Source organism: Kogia breviceps, chromosome X (genome assembly GCF_026419965.1).
Source record: "Kogia breviceps isolate mKogBre1 chromosome X, mKogBre1 haplotype 1, whole genome shotgun sequence".
In the NCBI taxonomy this organism is placed as follows: domain Eukaryota; kingdom Metazoa; phylum Chordata; class Mammalia; order Artiodactyla; family Physeteridae; genus Kogia; species Kogia breviceps.
The window spans coordinates 41,241,783-41,269,372 of NC_081330.1; the positions used below are offsets into that span (position 1 = coordinate 41,241,783).

Sequence of the window (27,590 nt, forward strand, 5' to 3'; positions counted from 1 at the left end):
ATCAGAATGATTTCCAGAGCCTTACTATTTTATATTCCCAGCAACATTGTATGACAGATCCAATTTTCCACATGTTTGCCAACATTTGGTATTACTATTTTATATTTTACCCATTCTAATGAGTATATAATGGTAGCTTATTGTGGTTTTCATTTGCATTCCCCTAATGGTTAATGATGTTGAACATCTTTTCATGTGCTACTTTGCCATCTGTATGTCTTCTTTGGTGAGATTCTATTCATGTCTTTTTCTCATTTTCTAATTGGATCGTTTGTTTTTTACTGTAGAGTTCTCAGAATTCCTTACATATTCTAGATACCAATTATTTGTTGGATATGTGGTTTGCAAATATTTTCTCCAAGTCTATTGCTTGTCTTTTCATCCTTGTAACGTGCTCTATTTCAGCACAATAATTTTTAGTTTGGGTGAAGTCCAGTTAATAATGTTTTTTTTCCATTATGGATGTCATGTTTTTTGGTGTCTAGTTTAAGATCTTTTCAGCAAGATTGAGGTCCCAAAGATTTTCTCTTATGTTTTTCTGCTAAAAATTTCATAGTTTTACATTTTATACTTAAGCCCATGATTCATTTTCAGTTAAATTTTGTATCTGGTGTGATGTTTGGGTTGAAGTTCTTTTTTTTTTTTTTTTTTTTTTTGCCTGTGGATATTCAATTGTTCAAGCACCATGTTTTGAAAATGCTATTATTCTATTGAATTGTTTTACACCTTTGTCAAAAATCAGTTGGGCGTATTTGTGTTGGTCTATTTCTGGGTTCTCTATTTGTTTCCTTTGATCTGTATCTCTCATTCCTCTAATATCACACTGCCTCAATTTACTGTAGCTATATAATAAGTCTTATCATTGGATAGAGTGATTCTCCCCAGTTTATTCTTATTTTTCAAAATTGTTTTAGCCATCATAGTCACTTTGCTTTTCCTCACAAATTTTAGAATAAGCTTGTCTATATCTATGAAAAATCTTTCTGGGATTGTGATACTAATTATTTTAAATCTAGAGATCACTTTGGGGAGAATTGACATCTTTACTATATTGAGTCTTCTAGTCAATGAGCACTGCATGTCTCTCCATTCATTTAGATCTTTGCTCGCTTGCTTGCTTTCATCAGTTTGGCAGGAAGAGATATACCTATGAAACGAGAGGACTGGTAGTTTCTCAGGGGCTTTATCTTGCTCTGTAAACTCAGTAGCCTTAGTTGCCTCCTTTGTGGTGACGGCTCCCTCTGCCTCCTCTGTGGTGACAGCTCCCTCATAAGGTCACTGTAAAGATTTAAAGAGACACTGCAGGTCTGAGTCCTGATTCTGATATGTATATTTTCCTACTTATTGTTCCTCTATTTAGCTTTTGGGCCTCTCAAGTCCTCTATCTGTGAACCCACATGCAATAATAGCGGGACTGACTTACAAGGGCTTGTGAGAAAGTGATGTGAGAATTGAAGTAAAGCACCGAAGAGACTGCTGGACACAGAGTAGGGGCACCATGAGCAGTGGCTGTATTAATATCATTATATGAATGTAGGGAGGTAAAACTATATTTTTTCCCTTTCACTGAGAGAAACCATTGATAAAATCAAGGACCTAGTCTAAATATCTGCCAGCACAAGGCAGGTAGCAGGATCTCACTGAAGGTTTGGGAGAGTGGAGGAAGTTCATCCCAACACAGCAGACAACATGAAAGAGAATCTCAGAGCCAAGTGCCTGCTATGACCTGAATTTTATATAAAAGAACAAGAACATATATGTTTGTGTTTGTGTAAAAGCAGATCTGGAAGAACATACACCAGACTAGACAAGCAGGGAGTTGGGGTAGCTTTCATTTTTACTTTGTTTCTTTCTGTGTTTGAAAGCTGTTTCATTTTAATTGAGCATATGCTACACTAAACAATGTTAAAACAAATATTTTTTAAAGGCCAACTAATAAACAAATTAACCAGTCAGCAAATTACACAAAAGAATCTCAAGGCAGTTTCACTCAAACTTCTCTTCCATTCAGCCTCCTTCCTGGACCTTGGTCTCCCTCACCTCCCTGGCTTAGCAGCTCCCATTCTCCAGAGTTCCTTCTGTAGAGAAGTATAGCTGCTATATTCCTCTAGACCCAGGCCATTTCATCTGGTTCCAGAGAGCCTCACTCACCTCGCCAGCTAAACAAGCATCCCTGCAGGTGTATTCCTAAGCAAAGACAGTTCCTGTTCTGAGGGGAATTATTTGGTTCTTACAGGATTTTTATTCTCTCCCCACTTCACATGAGTAAAGTAGCCTAAGGCTACTGAGTTTAATAAAATTCCCTGTGAAGAGGCTGAGAGGGAGGGCTTAGGTAATCCGTCTACAAGCCTATTCAGAAAGTTTGGAGAGAAGCGTTTGGTGCAGTTATGATGGTAGTCTGTGGCACAGTGCTTAAAATGTACCAGACACTCTAAAACTTTGCAAATGCTCACACATTTAATTCTCACCACAACCCTTTGAGGGACTTCCTGTTATTACTCCAGTTTACCAAGGAGGAAGCTGAAGCACAGAGAAATTAACTACCATGTACAAGTTCACACAGCTTGTAAGGGAAGGAGCCAGGATTTCAAGAATGCCCAAATCAAGTCCCTCCTCTCTTGATCCAACTACCCAACCCCTCCATAGGCAACCTGACTGGCCACTTTTACACAAAGTACAGTATTCAGATTGGAATCACTATATCACATCTCAAAGAGCTTAGCCAGTGCCCAAACAGCTCATCCAGTGCCCAACTCCCAAAAGATGGATTGAGGAACATGGTTTAGTTGATACAGTGTAGCAACATATCCTTCTTGAAATGAAACTTGTAATTATCTTCTTTTTCATCCATATGTCATTGAGGGTAGTTGTGTTATCACAAAAGGAGGATTTAGGGTAGCCAAACAAAGAAGGGGGTGATGTAGTCTCATTCCAGAAAACGCAAGTGAGATCACCCTTTTATTTTGGTTGAGTACCTCAAGATGTGGTATTCAGCAAGGGTGACGATAAAGTGGTTGGGACTGTGGATCTAGAAGTTTACAGAAGCCTGTGTCTGTCTTGAGGCTAAAATCTGCCATTGGTCTTCAGCCAAAGAAGTGCCTCCATCTGCTGGAAATGAATAATAAAACATGTAGAACTGAATGATAATGAAAGATCTGATTTTCAGCCAAGCTTGTAGAATGCACCTCAAACAGTACTCAAAAGCAAATTTAAAGCCAAAGTGTATATTTAAAATGAAGACTGCAAAAAAGACTGAAAGTATGTGCAGCAAATGTCCAGTATAATAATTTAGTTAAGGTAGAAGGGAACATCCGATAAAGATAAGAGTAGAAATCAATGAAGTAGAAAACAAACAATAGAAAAGTCAGCTAAACCAAAAGTGAATATGTCCAAAAGACTAGTAAACAAACCTCTGGGAAAAATGTACTGAGAATAAAGAGAAATTTCAAAAATGGATGTATTCCAAATACCACTAGATTGTACACTTAAAATGGTAAATTTTATGTTACACGAATTTTATCCCAATAAAAAAAAATATTTGGAATGGAAAAAGGGAGATATAACTATAGATAGAGTACAGAAGAATTATACCATTTGATATGCTGTTTAGTAATTGCTTTAAAATACCCCATTAAAAATAAAGGATTATAGAAGAAACAAGTTGCAAAATGTTGATAATTCTTCAAGCTTGGTGATGGGAACATGGGCGTTCATTATACCATTTTCTACACTTTGTGCGTCTTTCAAAAGTTCCATTAAAAAAGTTAAAATACAACTCCCCAAACGGTTTGAATATTTAAGTAATTTGGTGATTTCTTAGAGCTAATTGACCTGTAAATATTACATATTAAGGTCTATAGGGACTTCTCTGGTGGTCCAGTGGCTAAGACTCTATGCTCTCAATGCAGGGGCCTGGGTTCAATCCCTGGTCAGGGAACTAGATCCCACATGCTGCAGCTAAGAGTTTTCATGCCACAACTAAAGATCCCGCATACCACAACTAAAAGATCCCATGTGCTGCAACTAAGACCCAGCATGGCTGGGTCTTAATATAAATATAAGTATTTTTATATATAAATATAAATATAAATATTTTTTTAAAGTCTATAGTAGCTCAGAGTTAAAGAGTATTACAAGCACATTAAGAAATGAGGAAGGGCCCTGAATATGAGCCAGTGCTACCAAAGTAGGTCATGCCATGGGCCACCTTTCCATCCGGTTCCTGTGGAACATAGTCCTTCATTCAACAACTGTACCTCTAGGAATGTATCCTCAGGAAGTAGTGGTTACATGTGCAAATCTGTATGTGAATGAGGATGCTCTTCTCAGCAGGTTTATAATAGGGAAACATTGGAAATAACGGTATATAAGGAGTCTGGTTCAATAAATCATGGTTATTAGCAAGTAATTGAATATAATACAGATATGAGAAATAATCTACTTAAAACACCTTGGACCTCATTTTCCTTGTTTGTAAATGGAGAAAACCAAAGGAGGATAGAAAAAAAGAGGTTGTACTCCTCAACTAATTTTACTAGGCCAGCAAATCCTTGATACCACAGTCTGATGAGGATATTACAAGAAAGGAAAATTACAGGCTAATATCTCTTATGGACATAGATATAAAAATCCTAAAACATATTAGCAAATTGAATCCAACAATATTTAGCAATTATAATAAATCAGGACCAAATTGGATTTACCAGGGATTCCTGGTTATTTTCTTTCTAGAAAACCAAACAATGTGACTTAACATATTAATAGGTAAAAGGGGAAAATGTGATCATCTTAAAAGATACAGAAAAACATTCATAAAATTCAACACCCATTGAAGATTTTTAAAACTTAGTAAATTAGGGATGGAAGGAAACATCTTTACTCTGATAAATGGTATATCAAAACCCTGTAGCCAATGTCATACTTACTGTTGAATTGTTCAAAGTGCGTTGAGCTCAGGAATAAGACAAGGATGTTCCCCATCACCATGTCTTGCATTCTAGGTCCTAGCCAGTGCAGGAAGGCAAGAAAAAGAAATTAAATGAATATGGATTGGAAAAGAAGAAATAAAGCAGTTATTATTTGCAGATGATATGCTTGTGTATGCAGAAAATCCTAAAGAAGCTACAAATTAAAATTCACAATTATTAAGAGAGATTAGCAAAATCAGCATACATACAAAATCAATATCAAAATATCAATTATATTTCTATATACCATCAACAAGCAATTAGAATCCTGAGAAAGAAAAACAGAGCTGGAGGATTCAGGCTCCCTGACTTCAGACTATACTACAAAGCTACAGTAATCAAGACAGTATGGTACTGGCACAAAAACAGAAATGTAGATCAGTGGAAGAGGATAGAAAGCCCAGAGATAAACCCATGCACCTATGGTCACCTAATCTATGACAAGGAGGCAAAAATATACAATGGAGAAAAGACAGCCTCTTCAGTAAGTGGTGCTGGGAAAACTGGACAGCTACATGTAAAAGAATGAAATTAGAACACTCCCTAACACCATACACAAAAATAAACTCAAAATGGATTAAAGACCTAAGTGTAAGACCAGACACTGTAAAACTCTTAGAGGAAAAAAGAGGCAGAACACTCTTTGACATAAACCACAGCAAAGTCTTTTTCGACCCACCTCCTAGAGTAATGAAAATAAACAAATGGGACCTAATGAAACTTAAAAGCTTTTGCACAGCAAAGGAAACCATAAGCAAGATGAAAAGACAACCCTCAGAATGGGAGAAAATATTTGCAAATGAAGCAACTGACAAAGGATTAATCTCCAAAATATACAAGCAGCTCATACAGCTCAATATCAAAAAAACAAACAACCCAATCCAAAAATGGGCAGAAGACCTAAATAGACATTTCTGCAAAGAAGACATACAGATCACCAACAAACACATGAAAAATGCTCACCATCACTAATCATTAGAGAAATGCAAATCAAAACCACAATGTGGTATCACCTCACACCAGTCAGAATGGCCATCATCAAAAAATCTCCAAACAATAAATGCTGGAGAGGGTGTGGAGGAAAGGGAACCCTCTTGCACTGTTGGTGGGAATGTAAACTGATACAGCCACTATGGAGAACTGTATGCAGATTCCTTAGAAAACTAAAACTAGAACAATCATATGACCCAGCAATCCCACTACTGGGCATGTACCCTGAGAAACCATAATTCAAAAAGAGACATGTACCACAATGTTCACTGCAGCACTGTTTACAATAGCCAGGACATGGAAGCAACCTAAATGTCCATCGACAGATGAATGGATAAAGATGTGGCACATATATACAATGGAATATTACTCAGCCATAAAAAGGAATGAAGCTGAGTTATTTGTGGTGAGGTGGAGGGACCTAGAGTCTGTCATACAGAGTGAAGTAAGTCAGAAAGAGAAAAACAAACACCGTATGCTAACGCATATATATGGAATCTAAAAAAATGGTACTGATGAACCTAGTGGCAGGGCAGGAATAAAGACACAGACCTAGAGAACAGACTTGAGGACACAGTGGGGGAGGGGAAGCTGGGACGAAGTGAGAGAGTGACATTGACATATATACACTACCAAAATGTAAAATAGATAGCTAGTGGGAAGCTGCTGCATACTACAGGGAGATCAGTTTGATGCTTTGTGATGACCTAGAAGGGTGGGATAGGGAGGATGGGAGGGAGGCTTAAGAGTGAGAGGATATGGGGATATTTGTATACTTATAGCTGATTCACTTTGTTGTACAACAGAAACTAACACAACGTTGTAAAGCAATTATACTCCAATAAAGATTTTAAAAATTTTAAAAATAAAAGAAAAATTTTAAATAAGATGTAAAAGAAAACCAAAATGGGACTTCCCTGGTGGCGCAGTGGTTGAGAGTCCGCCTGCCGATGCAGGGGAACGGGTTCGTGCCCCGGTCTGGGAGGATCCCACATGCCGCGGAGCGGCTGGGCTTGTGAGCCATGGGCACTGAGCCTGCGCTCCACAACAGGAGAGACCATGGCAGTGAGAGGCCTGCATACCCCCCAAAAAAAACCCAAAAACCAAAATGGGCGGAATAACTAAATAGACATTTCTCCAAAGAAGACATACAGATGGCCAACAAACACATGAAAAGATGCTCAACATCACTAATCATTAGGGAAATGCAAATCAAAACTACAATGTGGTATCACCTTACACCGGTCAGAATGGCCATCATCAAAAAATCTACAAATAGGGCTTCCCTGGTGGCGCAGTGGTTGAGAATCCGCCTGCCGATGCAGGGGACACGGGTTCGTGCCCCGGTCCGGGAAGATCCCATATGCCGCAGAGTGGCTGGGCCCGTGAGCCATGGCCGCTGAGCCTGCACGTCCAGAGCCTGTGCTTCGCAACGGGAGAGGCCACAACAGTGAGAGGCCCGCATATCACAAAAATTTAAAAAATCTACAAATAATAAATACTGGAGAGGGTGTGGAGAAAAGGGAACCCTCACATACACTTGGTGGGAATGTAAATGGATACAGCCACTATGGAAAACAGTAGGGGGTTCCTTAAAAAACTAAAAATAGAACTACCATGTCACCCAGCAATCCCACTACTGGGCATATACCCAGAGAAAACCATAATTCAATAAAACACATGCACCCCAATATTCATAGCAGCACTATTTACAACAGTCAGGACATGGAAGCAACCTAAATGTCCGTTGATTGAAGAATGGATAAAGAAGAGGTGGTACATATATACAATGCAATATTACGCAGCCATAAAAAAGGAATGAAATTGGGTCATTTGTAGAGATGTGGACGAACGTAGAGAGTGTCATACAGAGTGAAGTAAGTCAGAAAGAGAAAAGCAAATATTGTATAATAACGCATATATGTGGAATCTAGAAAAATGGTATAGATTGTCTTAGTCGCAAAGCAGAAATAGAGACACAGACATAGAGAACAAATGAGTGGATACCAAGGGGGAAAGGGGTGGGGTGGGAGGAATTAGGAGACTGGGATTGACACACATACATTATTGATACTATGTATAAAATGGACATCTGATGGGTACCTGCTGTATAGCACAGGGAATATATCTAGTCCCCTGTGGTAATCTAAATATGTGGCAATTAATAGTAATTAAATTAGTATTAATAGTAAATTAGAAATAGAAAGTAATAGTAATAGCTATCCTCTGAGGTTGCTATGAGGATTAAAGAGCTATACTGCATTTAAAGGGCTTAGAAAAAGGGTTCCTGACATGTAATAAGCTTTCAATAAATCACAGTTATGGTGATTTTAATTTTTATCACTATTATTATGGAACGATCAGGAAGAGAAAGAAAATTCAGCAAAGGAGACTGAGAAAGAGGCACCAAAAAGATCTTGGGGGGGGAACTGAGACAGGTGTCATGGAAACCAAGGGAAGATAGTATCTAGAAAGTGGGAGATAATGCAACAAAAGGTCATTCAAAGGCTAGTTTCTCCTGACAAAAGACTCATTTCATCTCTTAGCATCTAATGAGACTGAAGGGGAAAAGGAAGGGAGAAAATCCATAATCTTAAATGAAGGCTATCAGACACAAAATTATTTAAAAGCTTTCTTTTGGCTATAACCCTCAGACTGACCTGAATGCCCAGGTCTCCCATCTCTTCCAAATAGGGAAAATACATACTTCCCAAATAAGGAAAAGACAGTGTCACACAAAGTGAAATAAAATACCGGGTATGCATCATTTTGGTGAAATAAAAATTTAGACAACTTCAAGTTCATATGACATAGAGAAAGACTGGGGGCGGGAAGAAAAAGGAATGAATTAGAGGATTTCAAAGCAGTGGTCTATACTGAACCCCCGAGCTAAGTCCAGTGAAAAGGAAGGCCCTGGTAGGTGTAGCATTTATTTATTTTTCTCTTTACTCTACTTGGTCCCCGAAAGAAATTATGACAGCATAAACTTTATTTGGGTAAATAATTCAACAAGTGTTTATAGGGTAAAATTGAGAAAAGGTGAGGAGAAAGAGTAATATTTTAATCTAGGATAAATAAGTGGGCAGATTCCCTCCAAGGGTAAATTAGAGAAGGATGCAAAGGAGGCTACAAACCTACAAAAGTCAGAGAATGTTGGGCATCCCTGTGGCTTTGGGGGCCTGACTGGAGCTACCTCCTGCCTAGGCATGCAGGAGGGGTCCCCTTTGGCTCCAGAGATGGAAGTGGCTGCCAGGGGCCCAGAAGTGCCCCAGAGGGATGCAAGGAGTGGGCCTCTTGAGCCTTTGCTCCTGGCCAGTTCTCAGCTAAAGGGTCCAAGGCAGAGGAGCTCTCCCAGCCTCCTTCTGGCCATGAGGGTTAAGGAGCTGAGGCTTAAGGCACACCTGGACTGCTGGGGGTGGGGGAGGGGTGGAGGCAGAGCACAGTAGACTGGCTCCACCCCACTCCACCTAGAGAGATTGTGGCTGAGGTGGATTGTAAGGTCAGTTGTGGAGTCATGGATGGAGCAGGAACAAGAACCAGGGAGGAGCTTAAGGGGGGTGATTCTGGAAGGAGAAGCGCTTCAAGGCAGGTTCTGAGTGCGGCAGCCCAGGGAAGGCTGCAGTGGGCTTCTTGCAGTGCCTGGCCTCTAGCCCTCCCTCAGTGCCTCAGCCTGAGGGACCCCTTTGTTTCAGCTGAACAGGCTAGCGTAATTAGAGCCTCAACACTCCTCTCCTCTTGGGACCACACAGCGCAGGGTTCTTTGTGAAACCTCTGGGTCTGCAGTTCCGACCAGGCTTCCTGTCGATGTAGATGTGAGTCCCCTGCCCGACCATCATGCCCTGTTCCCCTCTCCCTGCCTCCCCTACCCACACAGTTTCCTGTTCCTCTTCTCCACACGCCATCCCCCGCACAGCACACCCTGTCCTCTCACCCCATGTTCTTTCCTGACAAACTCCCTCAGGTCTGCATTCATTGCACTCCACACCCTGACTTAAATGAAATCATCCCCCTACCAACCTTGTCCTGTTCACAAGGATAGGAACTAATGATATATCTACAAAGAACATGGGACCCTCAAGGACTGAGGTCATGTAAGTCATTTTAAAAAATCATCTCCAATCTGAAGCCATGAGATGGGGCAGGATCAGGTGTCCAGGAAGGTTTCTCCCCTATTAATGCCCTCAGTTCTGAAAGGATATGTGGGCTTTCTGGCTTTCTAATTCCCGTGTTTTCACATGCCCTGGCATCCAGATTGCTTTTCATCTTTCCCTGGTGATTCCCATTTCTTGGGTCGGGGGAGGTTAGCTGGGAGTCCTTGGGCTTCTGGTGTCCCCTAGCATGTAGCTAGGGTAAGGCTTGGGCCCTGCCAAGCCTCCTGGTACTGAACTCGCATAAGTAGCTGCTTTCTCTGTAATTGGGGAGGAGCCAGAGGGTAGTGTCAACCCAAAGGACAGTCTTGTTGTTGCCACCAGGTGGTGTCCAGAAGCAGTAGTAGCAGCAATCTAGGGAATCTGCACAGGGAAGGGAGAACCACCCCTTTCCAAAGTGAACAGGAATGGAGCCCCTGAAATACCCATTTCTCATTTTTGCTCCCACCCTGTCCTATCATCAGATTTCTCAAGATGCATTAGCTAAGAAAGCATTGGGTCGTTATGAACTAGTGGGTGCAAATTTGACTCTGTGATATAGGAGAAAGGTCAGTTGTGATAAGGGACTCTTTGGAAGATAGTCAGCTCCTCTCAGCTTCTCTTTTCCTCATCTTAAATGAGGTTGATAAACCACCATTTCACAGTATGAGCTTCCCCCATTTATAGTTTCTATATCTAGTTTTCTTATTATTTTCCTTCTATATTCCTAAAAGTAATATCACACACAGAGACAGTAAACTTGATGATTATATATGTTAATTGACATAAAAATCCACAACATACATTGCTTGGTGAAAAAATACACAGAATAGAAGAGCACTTACATTTGATCACTTTTATCTATTATCTATCTCGGTACGCAGGAATAGGGAAATATCTAGAAGGACATTTATCCAAGGACTGACGATGGTTATACAAGGATGGAGAGTTTCAGGTAATTTTTACTTTAGTTTTGTATTTTCCTTCATTTTTTGAAGGTTTAACAATGACTTATACTCCTTTCACAAAAAGAATAAAGTCATCAAGGAAATAGACACACACACAGAATAGATCCTTAGGCAGATGGAAGGGGGAGCAGGGACAGAGGTCAGGCTGTCCTCTGCATTTTGCTGGTATTCACAACCTCTTCTTCCCCAATAAAAGTCACTTTGTGGATTAATTCATGCACATAGAAGCCTCCCCCACCCCCTCCCCTGTTTTCCCCATCACCAGTCTCTGAATACAGTTAAGCGTTCACTTAGGGCTGGGTCTAGCTCCTTACTGTGGCTTAGAGAGGTCACTGTGTTCACCAGGGACCTCTTTCGACTTCTTCTCCTCTGTATGTGTCAGCTCTTGCAGGGTGATGATCACATTCTCAAACACCTGGGCCTTGTTGCTCTCATTGTCACAGGTTTCCTTTGAGTGGCCCTCCTCACCACAGTATGAACAGCGGACTGTATATTTTCTCTTCCTGCCTCTACGTATATCCCCAGGACCATCATTCTTATATGCAGAACCACTACTGGTAGAAGGAGATTGAGCCTGGGAACTGTTTAGGGAATTGATGACCAGTACTTGAGCCTGAAGTCTGGCCCTGACTCTGGGGGTGGGGGGACACCTATGGATGTAAGTGGAGGGTTCTGAGACTCCACCAGGATCACATCCTCATCTGAGTCACTGAGGGTATCATCTACCTCTATCACGTCGCAATCAGCAGTGCTGATGGTTATTGGCTGGGGGCCCTGAAATGCCACAGGGCTTGCTGCGCTCTCCATGATCAGCTCAGATATTTTGGGCCGCTTCCGTTTCATAAAAGTGTCATCCCAATCCTCTTCCTCCCTTATCATCTTGATTAACTCCAGGAAATTGGGAAGCCACCCCGGATCATCTGCATACATCCTGAGAAGATGCTTCAGCCTGAAGCGTAGGTCCCCATTCAGCTCAGCCCCTAAAAGGAGCTGGTGCAGGCGAGTGTGGTTTGTATCTTTCTCAGCTATGATCCCTGCCTGAATAGCACTCTGGAGCTGCATCTCTAAACTGATCACATAAAAGGAGGTTTTCTCCCCATGTGCCTGCAAAGTGTTAACAAATTTACCATGGGCAGTGACACTGCTTTCAGAATCCCCAAACACCAATTTCATGGCACGCAAGAAATCTGCCACACTTAGGTTGGGGTTGGCCGCCTGCAGCAAACGCATGACCTCCTGCGCGGGGTCCCTAAGGGTTTTCATCAAGTGCTTGAGCTTTTCCTCCTCAGACATATTCCAATCTGGCAGAGCCCCATTGACTTGGGGCTTTCAAACCTTTTCAAAGGTTTCTTCCCCTTGGGCTGGCACCACCCTTCCCGAGAACAACTTCATGTTTCTTTCTGCCATATTGACCCTTAAAGGACCAAGACTCCTCCTTAGGGACCTCAACATGGAATGGGCCCAAGGTGGCAAGGATGTGTTCTGCCGCCGGCTATTACCCACATGTGCAATGATGCTAGCCACGATGGATGATGATCGTTTATCTGAATATAACAAAATGCTCAGGCTTTTTAGAAAAGTCTAATCCGCAGGAGAAATCCCCAAATCAAAGTTTCTGGACTCTGCCTTCCTTGTATCTCAGTAGGGACTGTAAAGAAAAGGGGTGGGGGGAGGTCAGTGAGGTAGTAGACTGCAGGAAAGCATTCTGCGGTCGCTTTCTTTACCTTCCTGAACACCCTGAGGTACATTTTCCATTTGTCGACTGCCTTGAAAGTATCCTGCAGGAAACTGGCAGTTACAACCCTCAGGAGCTAATGGGTGTCCCCGTGCTAGCAGGGTGCTTTTCAGAGCTACAACCATCCCCTCCTGCCAGTCCTCCAGGTGGGAGAGCAACTGTTGCTTAGAATTCTAGGTGAAATAGTCAGTATGTGGAGCCGATATTGGGCTCTGAAAATAGAGTACAATGGTCTAAGTCTCCCAGATTTGTGGTAGCAAGTAAGATCTCCATTAAACTCATGGTCTCATGTCTCAGCCACACCCCCTTCTCAAAGTTTGCCCTGTTATTTCTCAAGATTCTTATATGAGCTCAGAAACAAGTGTGCGCCTTTATTTCACGTTCAGTCTCTGCAACAGGTGCCTCCGTGAGAAAGCTCGATTCCAAGGTAGGTCTACCTCTGTCCATATGAAGTTGCAGATCCCAGTCCTCAGGACCATCGTGGAGGGCAGGGAAGGGTCAGAAGCAGTCTCATCCCTCATCCTGCTCCCTTGACCCCTCCTCCGCTGTAGCCAGACGGAAAATTCCCTCTCCCACCTTGTGAATACAAGCCAAAGCGATTTACCCACACCCCACCCCGGGAAATCGTTGGCCTACCAGCTCCGCAATCAGCCGCACAGAATTCAAGTTCGGATTCGGCTTTGATGGCCTGCCACGGAAAAAGGGAATGGGAGTTGGACACGCACACCCACATATCCCTCACCAGGAAGGGACCAGGAGATAAAAAGGAGGTTCAAGGCAGATAGCTTGCGATTCCCCCCACCCTTCCCGCCCCATTACCACCTCCTGAAAACGCCCTCCCGCCAATCCTGGCAAATCCTACCCATTCGGCAGCATCCAGTGGAGCCCACCTCCTTCCTCAGCGCAGTGGGGTCGCGGGAGTGCTCCTTCCCCTGCTTCGCAGTCCAGGATTCCCCAAACGGGGAGCCGCCCAGTCCTGATGGGGCTATTCCCTCCTCTCTCCGGTCCTGGCAATCGCGCCCCCTTTCTTTACCAGCAGCCCATGCTCTGGCGTGGACAGCTGTGGGTGCCGCCTTCCGGTCACCGTGGCCCTGCAGGGGAAAATTATGACGCCTCCTCAGCCGCTGAGCGACCCGGAGCCGCCAGACGGAGCCGCTTCGCCCAGCTAAGGGTAGCCTAGTCGAGGCAGCGCGGTTCCCAAGGCAGCAGCGGCCGCCCCCGCCCACCCGCTGGGCCCTCCCAGCAGCCGCCGCTTCTTTTAGCCTCTGCCCATTGAGACAAAAGAGCAAGATGAGTCGGGCGGCGCGGCCAATCAACGGGGCGAGGGGGCGGCCTCCCCGCGCAGCCTCCTGCCCGAGGCCATTGCTAGCAAAAAGGCGGAGACGGCTGGCTGGGGCTGAGGCACACAGGCGCGGGAGCCGGTGCGGTGTCAAGTCCAGCTCGGACTCTCAGACTGGGCCGATTTGCATTTTACCCGTGAGTTTGCTGCTTCCCTCTCGCTTCCTTTCTCCTTCTCCCCTTACACCTCTGTGGTCCTCCGCGCTTTGAGACCGGATGCCTTCAACACGAGGTGGGACAGAAATCAAGTGAACAATAAGAGTTCCTCACCTTTGTATAGGGGGAAGGGAGGAAAATCATTTACTGAGCGCTTTCTGCGTGCAAACGCGCTCGCACGGACATCTCATTTGTTCGTCTCAGCAGCCTTGTGAAGGAGTAGCAGTATGCCCATTTAACAGAGACGGGACTTAAGCATCCACTCACTATGGTTAGGAAGTGCAGAGCTACGAGCTCACACCCAAGTCGACTTGACTGATTTCAAAGGCTGCCCCTTGTAAACACTCCTCTCTACTCTCAGATTGAGGGTTAGTTGAGAAAAGCCAAAGCCAAAGTGGAGATGGGAAGGCCCACTTGGAACTACTATATAGAACTGGTGAGCAGGGACTATCATCTCCATTTTGCAGATGAAGAAGCAGTCATAGAAAGGTTAGGCGTCTTGCCCGACATCATACAGCAAATAAGTATCAGCATCCGGTTTTACACCCAAGTCTGTTCTCCAGATGCCAACGATTTGCCCCGCTGATCTGCCTTGGGGACATTTTTTAAGCCGGTGGTCTTAAACCAGCTCAACAGCAGTCTTGGTGTGCCGGTAGTGCTGAGAGAGGGCTTGGGGAGGCAGTGGGGAAGAGGTAGGGAACTTTTATGGTACCTATTGTACAGAAGAGGAAACTGAGGCACTTTTCTTTCTCGTTTTTACACTACAACAAGCTGCCTCCTTTTTCTTTAAGTAAAAAGTTATTTTTACATCTTATGACTCCCAAAGGAGATAAGACTCAGAGAGGTGAAATGACTTGCCTGAAATTACAAGGTGAAGCCAAAACTTGTATCCTGTCTCCCTGACACCAGAATCCATGCTGTTAACCAAAGTATGGGTACAAGGCTGGCTGCCTCCGAATCATTTTGAAAAGCTTTCAGAAATGTAGATTCCTAAGCTCTACCTCTGGGGGATTCGGATTTACTAGGACTAGGGCTGGGGAGGATGATTTATATTTTTAACCAGTGCTGTAGTTAATTCTGAGGTGTAGAGAGGCTTGTGAACAACTGCTGGAGACACCACGTTATGCTGGTGGTAATAAGTAAATGGGACTGTGGCCAATGTATCTGTCCCTACCATATCTGTGGTGAAATGTAAGTCTGGAGCAGAGTTTCCTATCTAGGGTCCTTCCTGAAATTGTTTGCAAAGACTAGAAGTTGGACTCTGTATATTCTTCTGAGTCTTAGCTTTGTAGATTTTCAAATGAGTCTGTGGCCCAGAAATGGTTAAGGACCACTCCCCTACAATCTTTCTGACTAACATTTTCTCTCTCAACTTGTACTTGAGGAAGAAGTGTGAGAAATGAAACACAATTTGACCTAACCCCCGAACTTCAGCTCTCTGCCGCTGATATAGCTCTTTCATTTCTTGGCTTGAGGACACGTTGCTAGGTTGCCCTTCTGTGAGCTCTTGAGGGGACCTCTCCTTTGCTGGATTTGGCATCACTGGCCCCAGAGAAGGAGCAACTCCATGGAAACGGCATGCAGGGCTGTCCAGAGTGAATGGGCTGTGAAGCCAGGGGCAGAGAAATCTGTACCATTTTCCATGATTTCTGGTTCTTGAAGAGCAGGTCTTACTTCCCTTAGGTAGACTGTGGTTAGGAGGCCCCTTTCAGGGATTGTTCTTGACTCCTGATGTGTCGACGCAAGTGAACAATCTGATGCCCTTCGACTGCTGTTGGGTTGTCTTCAACCTGCGTACTTCACCTTCTCCTTTCTGCTTTCTTATTGACTACCTCAATACCTAGAGTTCCTTGGAGTAAAGAATGCACATTTGGGCTTCCCTGGTGGCGCAGTGGTTGAGAGTCCGCCTGCCGATGCAGGGGACACGGATTCGTGCCCCGGTCCCGGAAGATCCCACATGCCGCAGAGCAGCTGGGCCTGTGAGCCATGGCCGCTGAGCCTGCGCGTCTGGAGCCTGTGCTTCGCAACGGGAGAGGCCACAACAGTGAGAGGCCTGCATACCACAAAAAAAAAAAAAAAATACACATTTGGAGATGAAGCACCTTCCATCTGAGGACTGTGGGCTTGTTCGTGGATGGAAGAGTGTGGAGAGTTGGAGGGTGGAGGGTGGAGGAAGTAAAGAGAAGGCTCACTTCAAACAATCAGGCGTGATGCTAGCAGCAGCTCTAGGGTCTCCTTCAGACTCTTGCTTCTGCTTCCCAATATCATGACATCTGACCCTGGATCTCTTGCAGATTCTTATTCTGTGTTTTAATTGGCTTCATCGCCAAAGTAGGTGATCTGCAGTTGGACCTGGTGGGTGTGGGATCAAATAGGACAAAGAATAGATCTTATAGCTCTGACAGAAAATAGTGGAAGGAAACAGATTGTGTACCGGTGCCTGGATTGGGCCATTAGAACAAAGTGAGGGTCTCTTCCTGCAAGACTGGGAGGAGGATTTGCTAAGCTAGCTCCAATTAGATATAGGGCATCCCTGATCTCTGGCCTCGTGTGTGGGAGTGTGTTCCAATTCATGGCTCTAATGAGACCACATTTTCCAACTTCAACAAAGAAACCTAAAAAGCCTGAAGGTTAGAGAGGTAAAGCTATTAGTTGAAGCAACAATAGCTGCCCTTGGCTGCCTGCCTCCTCTGTGCCAGGAACTTTCCATCTGTTATCTTATTTAAGTTTCTCAGCAGCGCTGTTGAGACAGGCATTGTTATCCCATTTTGCAGAGAGGAAAACTGAGTTTCAGGGAGGTAAACACACCTTGTAAGTGCAGGCACTGGGACTCTTGTCCGGGGCTGTCAGACTCCAAAGCCCATGAAGGACTCTTCTCTGTTGTCTTCCAAACAAGAAATTAAAAAAAATCTTCCTTCATTTTATTTTTTATCAATATTTTAAAATTGAAGTATAGTTGATTTACCATGTTGTGTTAATTTCTGCTGTACAGCGAAGTAATTCAGTTATACATATATATGCATTCTTTTTTATATATTCTTTTCCATGATGGGTTATCATAGGATATTGAATATAGTTCCCTGTGCTGTACAGTAGGACCTCATTGTTTATCCATTCTATACATAAAACCTTACATCTGCTAACCCCAACCTCCCACGCCATCCCTCTCCCAATCCCCACCCCCTTGGCAACCATCAATCTGTTCTCTATGTCCGTGATTCTGTTTCTGTTTCATAGATAGGTTCATTTCAAACAAACAATTTAAAATGTACTCTGCAGATGACCCAGTGCATTAGACTGATTTCAGCCTTTAAAACAATGTTGTTGTGATCTTACCTATATTACTGGGATCTCATTTTTTTTAAATCAAGCTACTAATATAATTTATGGACCAACTTGTATACTGGGTAAAGCACTAAGCATTTTATATACTTCATAACATGAAACCTTCATGACAATCATTTTACAGATAAGGATACTGAGGCTCAGAGAGTGGAAGAGATTTGGCCAAGGTCATAAAGCTAGGAAGTGGCACAGTGAAGTTCAAACCCAGGGCTGTCTTACTCCAGAGGCTGTATCTTTATTCTATAATGCACTGCAGTGGGGAAAACAAACAAGGCCCTCATTTTACATTGGCTTGTCTCTGTCACCCACAGATCTCTCTTCTTCCCACAGCCTGTATCCAGAGCCAGGTACCACTCATGTTTTAGGCATCTGTGCCTTAGGCCTCTTCCTCAGCCTAGAACTCCTGCCGTCACTCCTCCACCTAACGGGAGCCTACTCACTGGTTAAGGATCAAGTCAGATGCCCCTCCTCAGAAAAATTTTTGGCTGCTCCCTATCCTAAGTGAAATAAATTGCTCTTACGTTTTGCTCTGACCTTGATTAGTGTACGCTTTATTTTACCTCCCAGGATAGTTTAGCTCATGGTTGGCCTGTCTCCCCCACTAGATTCCCAAGCCCTCGAGGGCAGGTGCCAAGTCCTGTTCACCTCTGCCTCCACAGTGACTTACCTACAGTGATTTCGTAGATGATCAATATGTGTTTGTGAGCTGGCTGAAGGATGCTGGAATGAATGAGAAATGTAGGGCTAGATCTTGGCGCAGTCATGCAAGCTGTGCATCTGGACTAGACTGGCCAGGGGAGTCTGGAATCCCCTTGGCTTACTTTACTAGGCTGTAAACATGGGAGGCACATCATGGGGTCCAGGGGGTAACTGCTGTAGGCTGACTCCAGACTCATTCTGTGGCCTCTATTTAGAAATTCTTGTTTAAGGGGCCAGGCTGTCCTGGATTGTTTCTATAACACCTTTGCATTCACAGAAGAAAGGTCTTCCTTGCCTCTGATGTGAACACAAGATACCACTTCATCTGGTTCTGAGTATCCTGCAGGAGTGTCTGCAGCATCCTCACAGATGATGAGGTCGGGAAGCATCTTTTTGAAAAAAATACTGTTTACTGAGGCCACCATGCCAGAGATGGTCAACCACTTTATCTCATTTTATTTTGTTAATCTTTGCAACAACCTTTTGAGGGAGGTCTATTGTACTTTGTTTGTAGCTGAAGAAACTGAGACTGAGGAAGTGTCTTGCCTAAGGTCACACAACTAAGCAAGTGGTAGAGGGAGAATTCAGGCTTAGGTCTGTGTGCCCCCAAAGGCTGGCATTTTAACGGAAAAACACATGGCAGTAAAGTAGACTCCCCTCCCCCATAAAACAGGAAAATTAGATTTATAAAATGATGACATATTTAAGGTAAATGGTTTCTAAATTATTGTTCAGCTTTAATCCCTGAAAACGACTGGCAAAAATGGCAGAAGGAACCAGGGATAGAAAAAGCACAATTCCTCCATCAAATACTGGCCTGAATTCCCCCACATCAGCCGCCTGCCACATGCACAGTATGAGGATGCCTAGAGAGCATTCCTCCCTGACTGCTGATTTTACAACTGAGATGCATTACACTCCAAGATGTCAATATATTTCTAAAGGTCACACAAGAAGTTGATAAGAGAACTGGCACTGAGAATTCTGGTCTGCCAAATTCTAGCCCAGTTTTCTTTCTGCTAAGTCAGCCCTCCCTATGCAGTCAATCAACACATGCTTACAGGTTACTCAGGAAAATGTGGGGAGGAAGAGGAACATTACTGCACTCTGAGATAGAAGGGGGAACAAACGTTTCCCTCCCTACCTGACCTTGCATAGATGCAGGTAAAACTTGGGGAAGAAATCCTTGGTAGAAATGCTGGGTAATATCAGGTGCCCCTGTGGCTTTGAGGGCCTGACTGGAGCTACCTCCTGCCCAGGCATGCAGGAGGGGTCCCCTTTGGCTCCAGAGATGGAAGTGGCTGCCAGGGGCCCAGAAGTGCCCCAGAGGGATGCAAGGAGTGGGCCTCTTGAGCCTTTGCTCCTGGCCAGTTCTCAGCTAAAGGGTCCAAGGCAGAGGAGCTCTCCCAGCCTCCTTCTGGCCATGAGGGTTAAGGAGCTGAGGCTTAAGGCACACCTGGACTGCTGGGGGTGGGGGAGGGGTGGAGGCAGAGCACAGTAGACTGGCTCCACCCCACTCCACCTAGAGAGATTGTGGCTGAGGTGGATTGTAAGGTCAGTTGTGGAGTCATGGATGGAGCAGGAACAAGAACCAGGGAGGAGCTTAAGGGGGGTGATTCTGGAAGGAGAAGCGCTTCAAGGCAGGTTCTGAGTGCGGCAGCCCAGGGAAGGCTGCAGTGGGCTTCTTGCAGTGCCTGGCCTCTAGCCCTCCCTCAGTGCCTCAGCCTGAGGGACCCCTTTGTTTCAGCTGAACAGGCTAGTGTAATTAGAGCCTCAACACTCCTCTCCTCTTGGGACCACACAGCGCAGGGTTCTTTGTGAAACCTCTGGGTCTGCAGTTCCGACCAGGCTTCCTGTCGATCTAGATGTGAGTCCCCTGCCCGACCATCATGCCCTGTTCCCCTCTCCCTGCCTCCCCTACCCACACAGTTTCCTGTTCCTCTTCTCTACACGCCATCCCCCGCACAGCACACCCTGTCCTCTCACCCCGTGTTTTTTTCTGACAAACTCTCTCAGGTTCTCAGATCTGCAGTGAGCATTCATTTCTTCTTGATCCCAAATTTCCTTCATGGACCCTGGCTCCCCAGTTAACTTTCATACATCTCCATCTGCCCCAGACCATTCTGGGGTAGGACCAATATTTTGGAATCCTTGAATGGCCTCTTCCCTCTAGTATAGTGGTTCTGAACCAGGGGCAATTTTACCTCCTCCCTACCCTCCGGGGACATATGGCAATGTTTTTAGATATTTTTGTCTGTCAGAGCTGGGTAGGTCACAACTTGTGCTACTGACATCCAGTGAGTAGAGGCCAGGATGCTGCTAAACATTGCATGATGCACATGGCAGGCACCTATGACAAAGAATTATCTGGCCCCAAATGTCAGTAGCATGTACACTGAGAAGCCCTGCACTGTTATATATCTACAGGTCTACAAGGTTAAGCTTGGAAACTGTCAGGTACGGAGCCTTTTCATGCTAAACTTCCAGGAACAGCTAATCTTTCTGTTCCTCAACTGGGAGATGGGGGCAGGGTGTTGCCATGAAACAGCTACCACATCGTCAGGAATCTGCAGAAAGAGAGGCAAGGAGATTCCCTGCTCCCAAAATTTACTACCAACTTTTAGAGAAAGTACTGCACTACAACTTTTGAATGCCTTCTGTCTCTACAAGATAGTGCCACTTTTTGGAAAGAGAATAGCAACTTATTATTTTAACAGTTTATCAAATGCAAGATTTCATGTGATGAATGCAGTAAGGTTTCAGAGCCCTCCTTTCCCAATTTTATTTTCTTCAACCTTCTTTGAATATGAGAGTATTTGCTGGATCAGAAAAACACTGTAGAGGTGTCTCTGTTCAGCAAAACTCACTGCCTTTGTTTTAATTTAAAGTGGATGAATTCTTTCTTAAGAGTGCACTTGTTTCTCAGAAACTGGCCCCCCAAGTTGCTCGTTTCCTTAGAGCTGAGTTTCTTGGAACTCTGTTTCTAACTAAGCAATGAAAATGCTCACCAACAGATTTCATTGGTCAGTCTAACCTCTTTTTTTTCCCACTCTTGCCAATCTCTTCCTTCTGCACCCAGTTATCTTCAGCATGGGGGAACAGAACCACTCTCCTGGGAAGGAGCTTCAGCACTGGACACGAACAGAGTCTCCAGGAAAGAGAAGCTGGCACTCCCAGGCCTACACCCTTGGGGCCGTTTCCAACTTTATGTCTACTTTTCTGACCTTTCCTATCTATAAGGTTGTGTTCCGGCAACAGATCCATGCTGTGGCGGTGTCAGAGGCTGTGCGGCAGCTTTGGCATGAAGGCCCTCAATACTTCTACCGGGGAATCTACCCGCCTCTTCTCTCCAAGACGTTGCAAGGGACTCTGCTGTTTGGGACTTATGATAGCCTGCTGTATTGTCTCTCCCCTGTTGGACCACACTCCCTGGGACACCGCTGGGCTGCAGGGCTCATGTCTGGTGTAGTAGAGGCTGTGGCACTCAGCCCCTTTGAAAGGGTGCAGAATGTGCTCCAGGATGGTCGCAAGCAAGCTCGCTTTCCCAGCACCTTCAGCATTCTCAAGGAATTCCACTCTTATGGGCTTTGGGGGCGGCTGTCACTGGGTTACTATCGCGGTTTCTGGCCTGTCCTTCTCAGGAACAGCCTGGGGAGTGCTCTGTATTTCTCCTTCAAGGATCCCATTCAGGATAGCTTGGCAGAGCAAGGCCTGCCCCATTGGGTTCCTGCCTTGGTGTCTGGGAGTGTCAATGGAACAATCACCTGCCTAGTTCTGTATCCTCTGATTGTGCTAGTTGCCAATATGCAGTCCCATATTGGCTGGCAGAGCATGCCAAGCCTGTGGGCCTCTGCCCAGGACGTGTGGGACACTCGGGGCCGAAAGGTGTTCCTGATCTACCGTGGAGGTTCCCTGGTCATCCTAAGGTCCAGCGTGACATGGGGCATCACTACTGCTATCCATGACTTCCTCCAGAGGAGGTATCGTTCCAGGAAAGAGCTGAAAGACTGACTAGCTGCAGGCAGTGTGACCATGGCAACTTGTTATTCTAAGCCTTCCTGGGTTGGTTTAAATAGCTTACTTCTTTAGCTTGGTCACCTAATACAACTATTCTTTAGCATCTTTCAACTGTCAGTGCACTCGAGAACTTCCCAACTACCAGCCTGTTGGGCAAAGACAAAGCCAACAGTGTTCCTTGGTTAGCAAAAGAAATTCACCCCGGTCTATCCACAGCTTCAACAGGCTCAGACCCAGAAAGCCTTTAAGTAACTTGTAACCCACATGAAATGTCATTCCTTTAAGGAATTCACTGACTCTAAAAGATGTGAATAAGAGGAAACTCTAAGATGACCTTAATTAGGCACTGTGAGTTCTGGGACCCCTCCAGTTGTCCTCTGGACCAAACTGAGTGGAGGACCAGGAATTCCAATTTCAGAGAACTAAGCTTAACTCTTAGGATGGGGATTCCATAGACTTTCTCAGATGGCTACATTTTCATGACATTGTTCACTACTCCTGCCACCACCACTCTCACTTCTCATGGCTATGGGTACTAGTTTCAGGGTAGCAGTTATGGCTGGAAATCCTGAGTTAGACTTGTCTCAACTGATCATGTGCCACAAGAACAGGTGGGAGTGGGAAGAAGTGTGGTCCCTGGATGGATGGGAAGAATAGACTTTGAGGGAAGAGGTTTAGTTGCATGCAGAATAGAAAATTCTACTATAGGTTGATTGGTGTTAAATGCTGGGACATTTTTTATAGCAAGGCAATAACATTGCCTAGAAACCACTTGAGTTTCCCTAAGAAATCTGGAACTGAAATGACTATATCTCTTCATAAATAATTGCATATTTTATTGCTGTGGATAAATATAGTTACTGTGACATAAGTTAAAGATCTGAAATTATAGTCTGTCATTCAGAGCCATTCAAAATATGGTCCCCATAAAACTTGTAGCATTTTATCACACCATTCCCACTTACATAGATCCTATATACTAGCCAAACTGGACTATTGTTCCCTCCCCAAACATGTGACTAGCTTACCCATGGCCATGCTTTGGCCCACACTATTTTCTCCACCTGCAATACCCATTCTCCACATGCCAGTCTGCCAAAATCCTTCCAGTTTCTCAAAGCCCAGCTCATATGCCACCTTCTCTTAGGAGCCTTTTCTGATTATCCCTAACTGAATGTGATTGCCCTTAACTGAATGTGACATTAGTCTCGTGTGATGCCCCTCTCCAATATTCATATGTGGCACTGATTCCATTATGTCACTGATTTCATGTGGTCCTGTGTTCTTGATGTTCTTCAATACCTCCTACTAGACTGTAAAACTCCTTGAAAGCAGGGATTCTTGTATACATTTTAAAATCTCCCATTGTGCTTAGGTGCTCAATAATGTTGGCTAAATTATTGAATTGATTATCAAGCTGTGATATGGTCTTTATCCTCAGGGTGCTGTCCCTTGTACATGAAGATAATGTTATTGATTCACTGTCATTAAGACCTGCCTTTGGGGTGTGGTTTTTGCTTTATTAGTGGATTTAGTTTTGTGCTAGTGATAATTATGCTGCTGTTGCTGATAATAATAACAACAACAATTAAAGATGACTTTCCACTGGGACATTTGATGAGTTTGTGTTATTGGTGACATGTTTGTTGTTGACAACACTGTAGGATCTGAAATTTCACAGAGACATTGCCTAATGGTCCGATTCATTTTAACTCTGGAAATTTGAGTATTTCCAAGATGACATATGTTGCAGTTTTTCCCTTATAGATGATATCATGTAATGATCTCCACTTGCACCTCCTTACTAAACCAAAATTGTCACTTATAATGATCTGACTGTAGATCCTAGCTGTGGGGATTCCTCACTGAATATCAAAGAAATTAAAGACACAGCTATAAGCAATATGAGATTAGAAAGCATTTGCCAGCAAGGTCAACAGAAAATGGCTGGTCCAGAATCGCTGCAGATGAGTTCCCATGTCTGATCCCTGTGCAGACTTAGATGGGGTGGGACAGTACTCTGCTTGCAGATTCAAGTATGGGGAACACAGAGTTTGTACAAGGGAAGGGGAAGTAGAAGAGCAGCTATTTCTATTTAAACGCTAGCTTTCAGAATGAAAAAAAGTATTTACAAAAATCATTACTTAGCTAATGGCTTTGGTTTTTAAGCTGAAAAGAAGGGGATAAACTATTGTACTCCCCCACATTTTTTATTCAAGAGATGCATTTATTTCCAAGTACACTGTCCATTTCCATTTATGTCACTGTGTCAGTCCATGTGTCAGTTCTTCATTTAAACTTCTTATTTAGAAATATTTTTGAACTTCTAGAAAAGTTGCCAGCATAAGTAGAGTTTAAAGAATACCCATAAACCCTTTACCCAAAGTCACCTACTATTAACACTTTACACCATTTGCTTTATTATTTGAGCACTCATTCTCTGTCTACACACACATGGTGTTTTTTCTTGACCTATCTGAGTTGCAATTTTTCATATTTCTAGATTCAATATTTGTAGATTCAAATTCTTTTAAAAAGACTAAGAGCTTTGTCTCTATGACACTGGCACAGTTATTACAGAATTAAAATTTCTGTAACTGTGCCAATTACACTCTTGAGTAAAATTTAAGAGTGTAATGGTTTTCTAGTAATTTTAAATATCAATAATTAGTTTTGTGGTGTTAATATTATATTTTCTGCCATTTGAAAAATGGCGTTTGGACTTGAGATCAATAAAATAAAGAGGTAATAAATACCTACATCTGTTTAAAACTTATAAAATATAGAAGTTAACACTAAAGCTACTTGGTACAAAAAGTTGAAAGAAAAAGAATAAAAATCCCTGTCTGAGCTCTGTGTATTTTTGTCTAAATATGAACTACATCAGCTTCCTAACGCTCAAGGTGAAATAATAAGTAACTAATGTATTACAACTGTTATCATAAGTATATGGTTTATGAAGACTTAATTTTGCTTTTAACATTTAGTGTTAAACATTAAACAGCATTATAATTTAATAATGTGTTTTGGATAACTGCATATAGTGTAGTATATTAAAGTTAATAAAATAATGTTATATAGGAGATAAAAAGCATGATAACTCAGGAAAAAAGTGAAAAGTTTTCCTAAAAGAATAAGGTAAAAAATACTGTATTTCTCTATTCTGTTCACTCTCTAACTTCTCTGTTTCTTTCATACCATCTTCCTTTTCATCAAATCTTCAATACCTCCTCCCCCATATTCAGTCCCAGTTTATGACCTTACTTTCTATTTCATTAGGAAAAGAGAAGCATTCAGAAGAGAACTGCCAGTTAAAAGAACATTTATAAAGCTATTGCCCATGTAATGACCACCCAAGACAAGAAATGCAACATCTTGATAACCCCCACCCCTAGTCCTCCTGCACTCCAGGCCCCTCACTGATGACATTCCTCCACCCATCCTAGAGATAATTCCTATCCTGACTATTATGATATCATTTCTTTACTTTCTTTATAGATTTATCTTCTTGTTACCGGAAGGGGGACACCTTCAAGGGCCCGAGAGTGGGCTCTTGTCTAACACTCAGAAATGAATTGTCCGAGGAGACACACATACTGATAAGGCAAAAGACTTTACTGGGGAGGAGCACCTGGGCAACAGGGTAAGGAAACACAGGAGAACTGCTCTGCCACATGGCTCGCAGTCTCAGGGTTTATGGTGGTGAGGTTAGTTTCCTGGTTTTCTCTGGCCAGTCATCTTGCCTGTGCCCATATTTGGTCTGACTCAGGGTCCTTCCTGGTGGTGTGTGCATCTCTCAGCCAAGATGGATTCCAGTGTGAAGTTTCTGGGAGGTTGGCAGACATATTATGGGCTGGCATTTCCTCCCTCCTTTTGGCCCCTCCTGAATTCTTCTGGCTGGCTGTAGCTTGTCAGTTCTATGTTCCTTATCAGGACCTCCTGTTGTGAGATAACTCATGCAAGCAGTTATTATCCTGCCTGGCCAGGGAGGGCAGTTTCAGTCAATGGTTCCCTAACATTCCGTATAAGCATCCCTAAACAGCACAGTTTTATTTTACAGATATTTGAACTGTATATACTTTATATACTTGGAATTGTGACTACTTCTTTCATATTATTCGTGAGATTCATCCATATTGTTGCAGGTAGTTGTAGTTATTTCATTTTTTCTAAACTGTGATAAATTTACTTTAAAAAGATGTTTTTTAGAGAAGTTTTAGGTTCACAGCAAATTTGAGAGGAAGATATGGGAGAATTCCCATATACGCCCTGCTGCCACAAGTACATAGCCTCACCAATTATCAACATCCCACACCAGAGTGGTACATTTGTTAGAACTGACGAATCTATATTGATACATCATTATCACCCAAAGTCCAGTTTACCTTAGGGTTCACTTTTAGGGCTGTATATTGGATGGGTTTGGACAAATGTATAATGACAGGTATCCACCATTATAGTATCATACAAGGTAGTTTCATTGCCCCCCCCCCAATCCTCTGTGCTCTGCCTATTCTGCCACCCTGCCCAACCTCTGGCAACCACTGATCTTTTACTATCTCCATAGTTTTGCCTTTTCCAGAATGTCATATAGTTGGAATCATACAGTATGTAGCCTTTTCAGATTGGCTTCCTTCACTTAGTAATGTGCATTTAAGGTTGCTCCATGGCTTTTTGTGGTTCATTTCATTTTAGCACTGAATAATAATTCCATTGTCAGGATTTATCACAGTTTATTTTTCCATTCATCTACCGAAGGACATCTGGGGTGCTTCCAAGCTTTGGCAGTTATGAATAAAGCTATTATAAACATCCGTGTGCAGGTTTTTATGTGGCCATAAGTTTTAAACTCCTCTGGATAAATGTTAAGGAGCACAATTGCTGGATTGTATAGTAAGCATATGGTTTAGTTTGGTAAGAAACTGCCAAACTGCCTTCCAAAGTGGCTCTACTATTTTGCACTCCCATTAGCAATGAATGAGCATTCCTGCTGCTCCACATCCTTGCCAGCATTTGATGTTGTCAGTGTTATGAATTTTGGCCATTCAAGTATGTGTATAGTGTTGTTTGTTTATTTCACTTTATTTTTGTATGTACTATTGAGTGAATATACCACAATTTATCCATGAAAACTTTTAGGGACATTCTGCTTGTTTCCAGTTTTTGACTGTTACGAAACAGTGCTACCATGAATATTCTTATTAGTGTATATAACTACAGACGTCTCTAGGATCTTTACTTAAGAGTG

General features: G+C 43.3%; 3 protein-coding genes across 4 annotated transcripts in view; 1 reads left to right on the forward strand and 2 right to left on the reverse strand.

The window, feature by feature from the left end:
* The window catches only part of SLC25A53 (solute carrier family 25 member 53), a 48,409-nt gene extending 24,455 nt beyond the window's left edge, over nt 1-23,954 (forward strand). Inside the window, exons 1-2 of one of the 2 annotated variants that reach the window (XM_059050310.2) lie at nt 14,067-14,263; nt 21,405-23,954. In XM_059050310.2, the coding sequence (XP_058906293.1) occupies nt 21,416-22,336 (921 nt within the window). In that variant the 5' untranslated portion in view covers nt 14,067-14,263; nt 21,405-21,415 and the 3' untranslated portion in view covers nt 22,337-23,954. Of the gene's footprint in view, nt 1-14,066; nt 14,264-21,404 lie in introns of those variants that run through there. The other variant, XM_067023446.1, reaches the window with a different exon arrangement.
* Nucleotides 1,820-18,714, reverse strand: LOC136793380 (uncharacterized). Its single transcript, XM_067023158.1, has 4 exons — nt 18,621-18,714; nt 13,650-14,183; nt 4,926-5,003; nt 1,820-3,108 (listed from the first exon to the last, which is right to left on the reverse strand). Exons 1-4 carry the CDS (start codon nt 18,712-18,714, stop codon nt 3,029-3,031), a joined length of 786 nt encoding a protein of 261 aa, XP_066879259.1. The 3' UTR covers nt 1,820-3,028.
* ZCCHC18 (zinc finger CCHC-type containing 18) lies at nt 11,315-12,912 on the reverse strand. The gene is given in 3 exon segments (XM_067023883.1): nt 11,315-11,697; nt 11,700-12,596; nt 12,777-12,912. Coding segments are annotated over 3 exon segments (1,368 nt in total). The 3' UTR covers nt 11,315-11,362.
* Nucleotides 23,955-27,590: the final 3,636 nt, after the last annotated feature.

Excerpts from the sequence above, each read along its gene's own strand:
- LOC136793380 (XM_067023158.1), bottom strand. The coding sequence starts at position 18,714 with ATGCTTCCCGACCTCATCATCTGTGAGGATGCTGCAGACACTCCTGCA. Across the intron at positions 14,184-18,620 it reads ATCTTGTGTTCACATCAGAG|CCCCAGCCAGCCGTCTCCGC; the intron begins GCAAGGAAGACC and ends TGTGTGCCTCAG. Across the intron at positions 5,004-13,649 it reads CACTGGATGCTGCCGAATGG|GACCTAGAATGCAAGACATG; the intron begins GTAGGATTTGCC and ends TGCACTGGCTAG.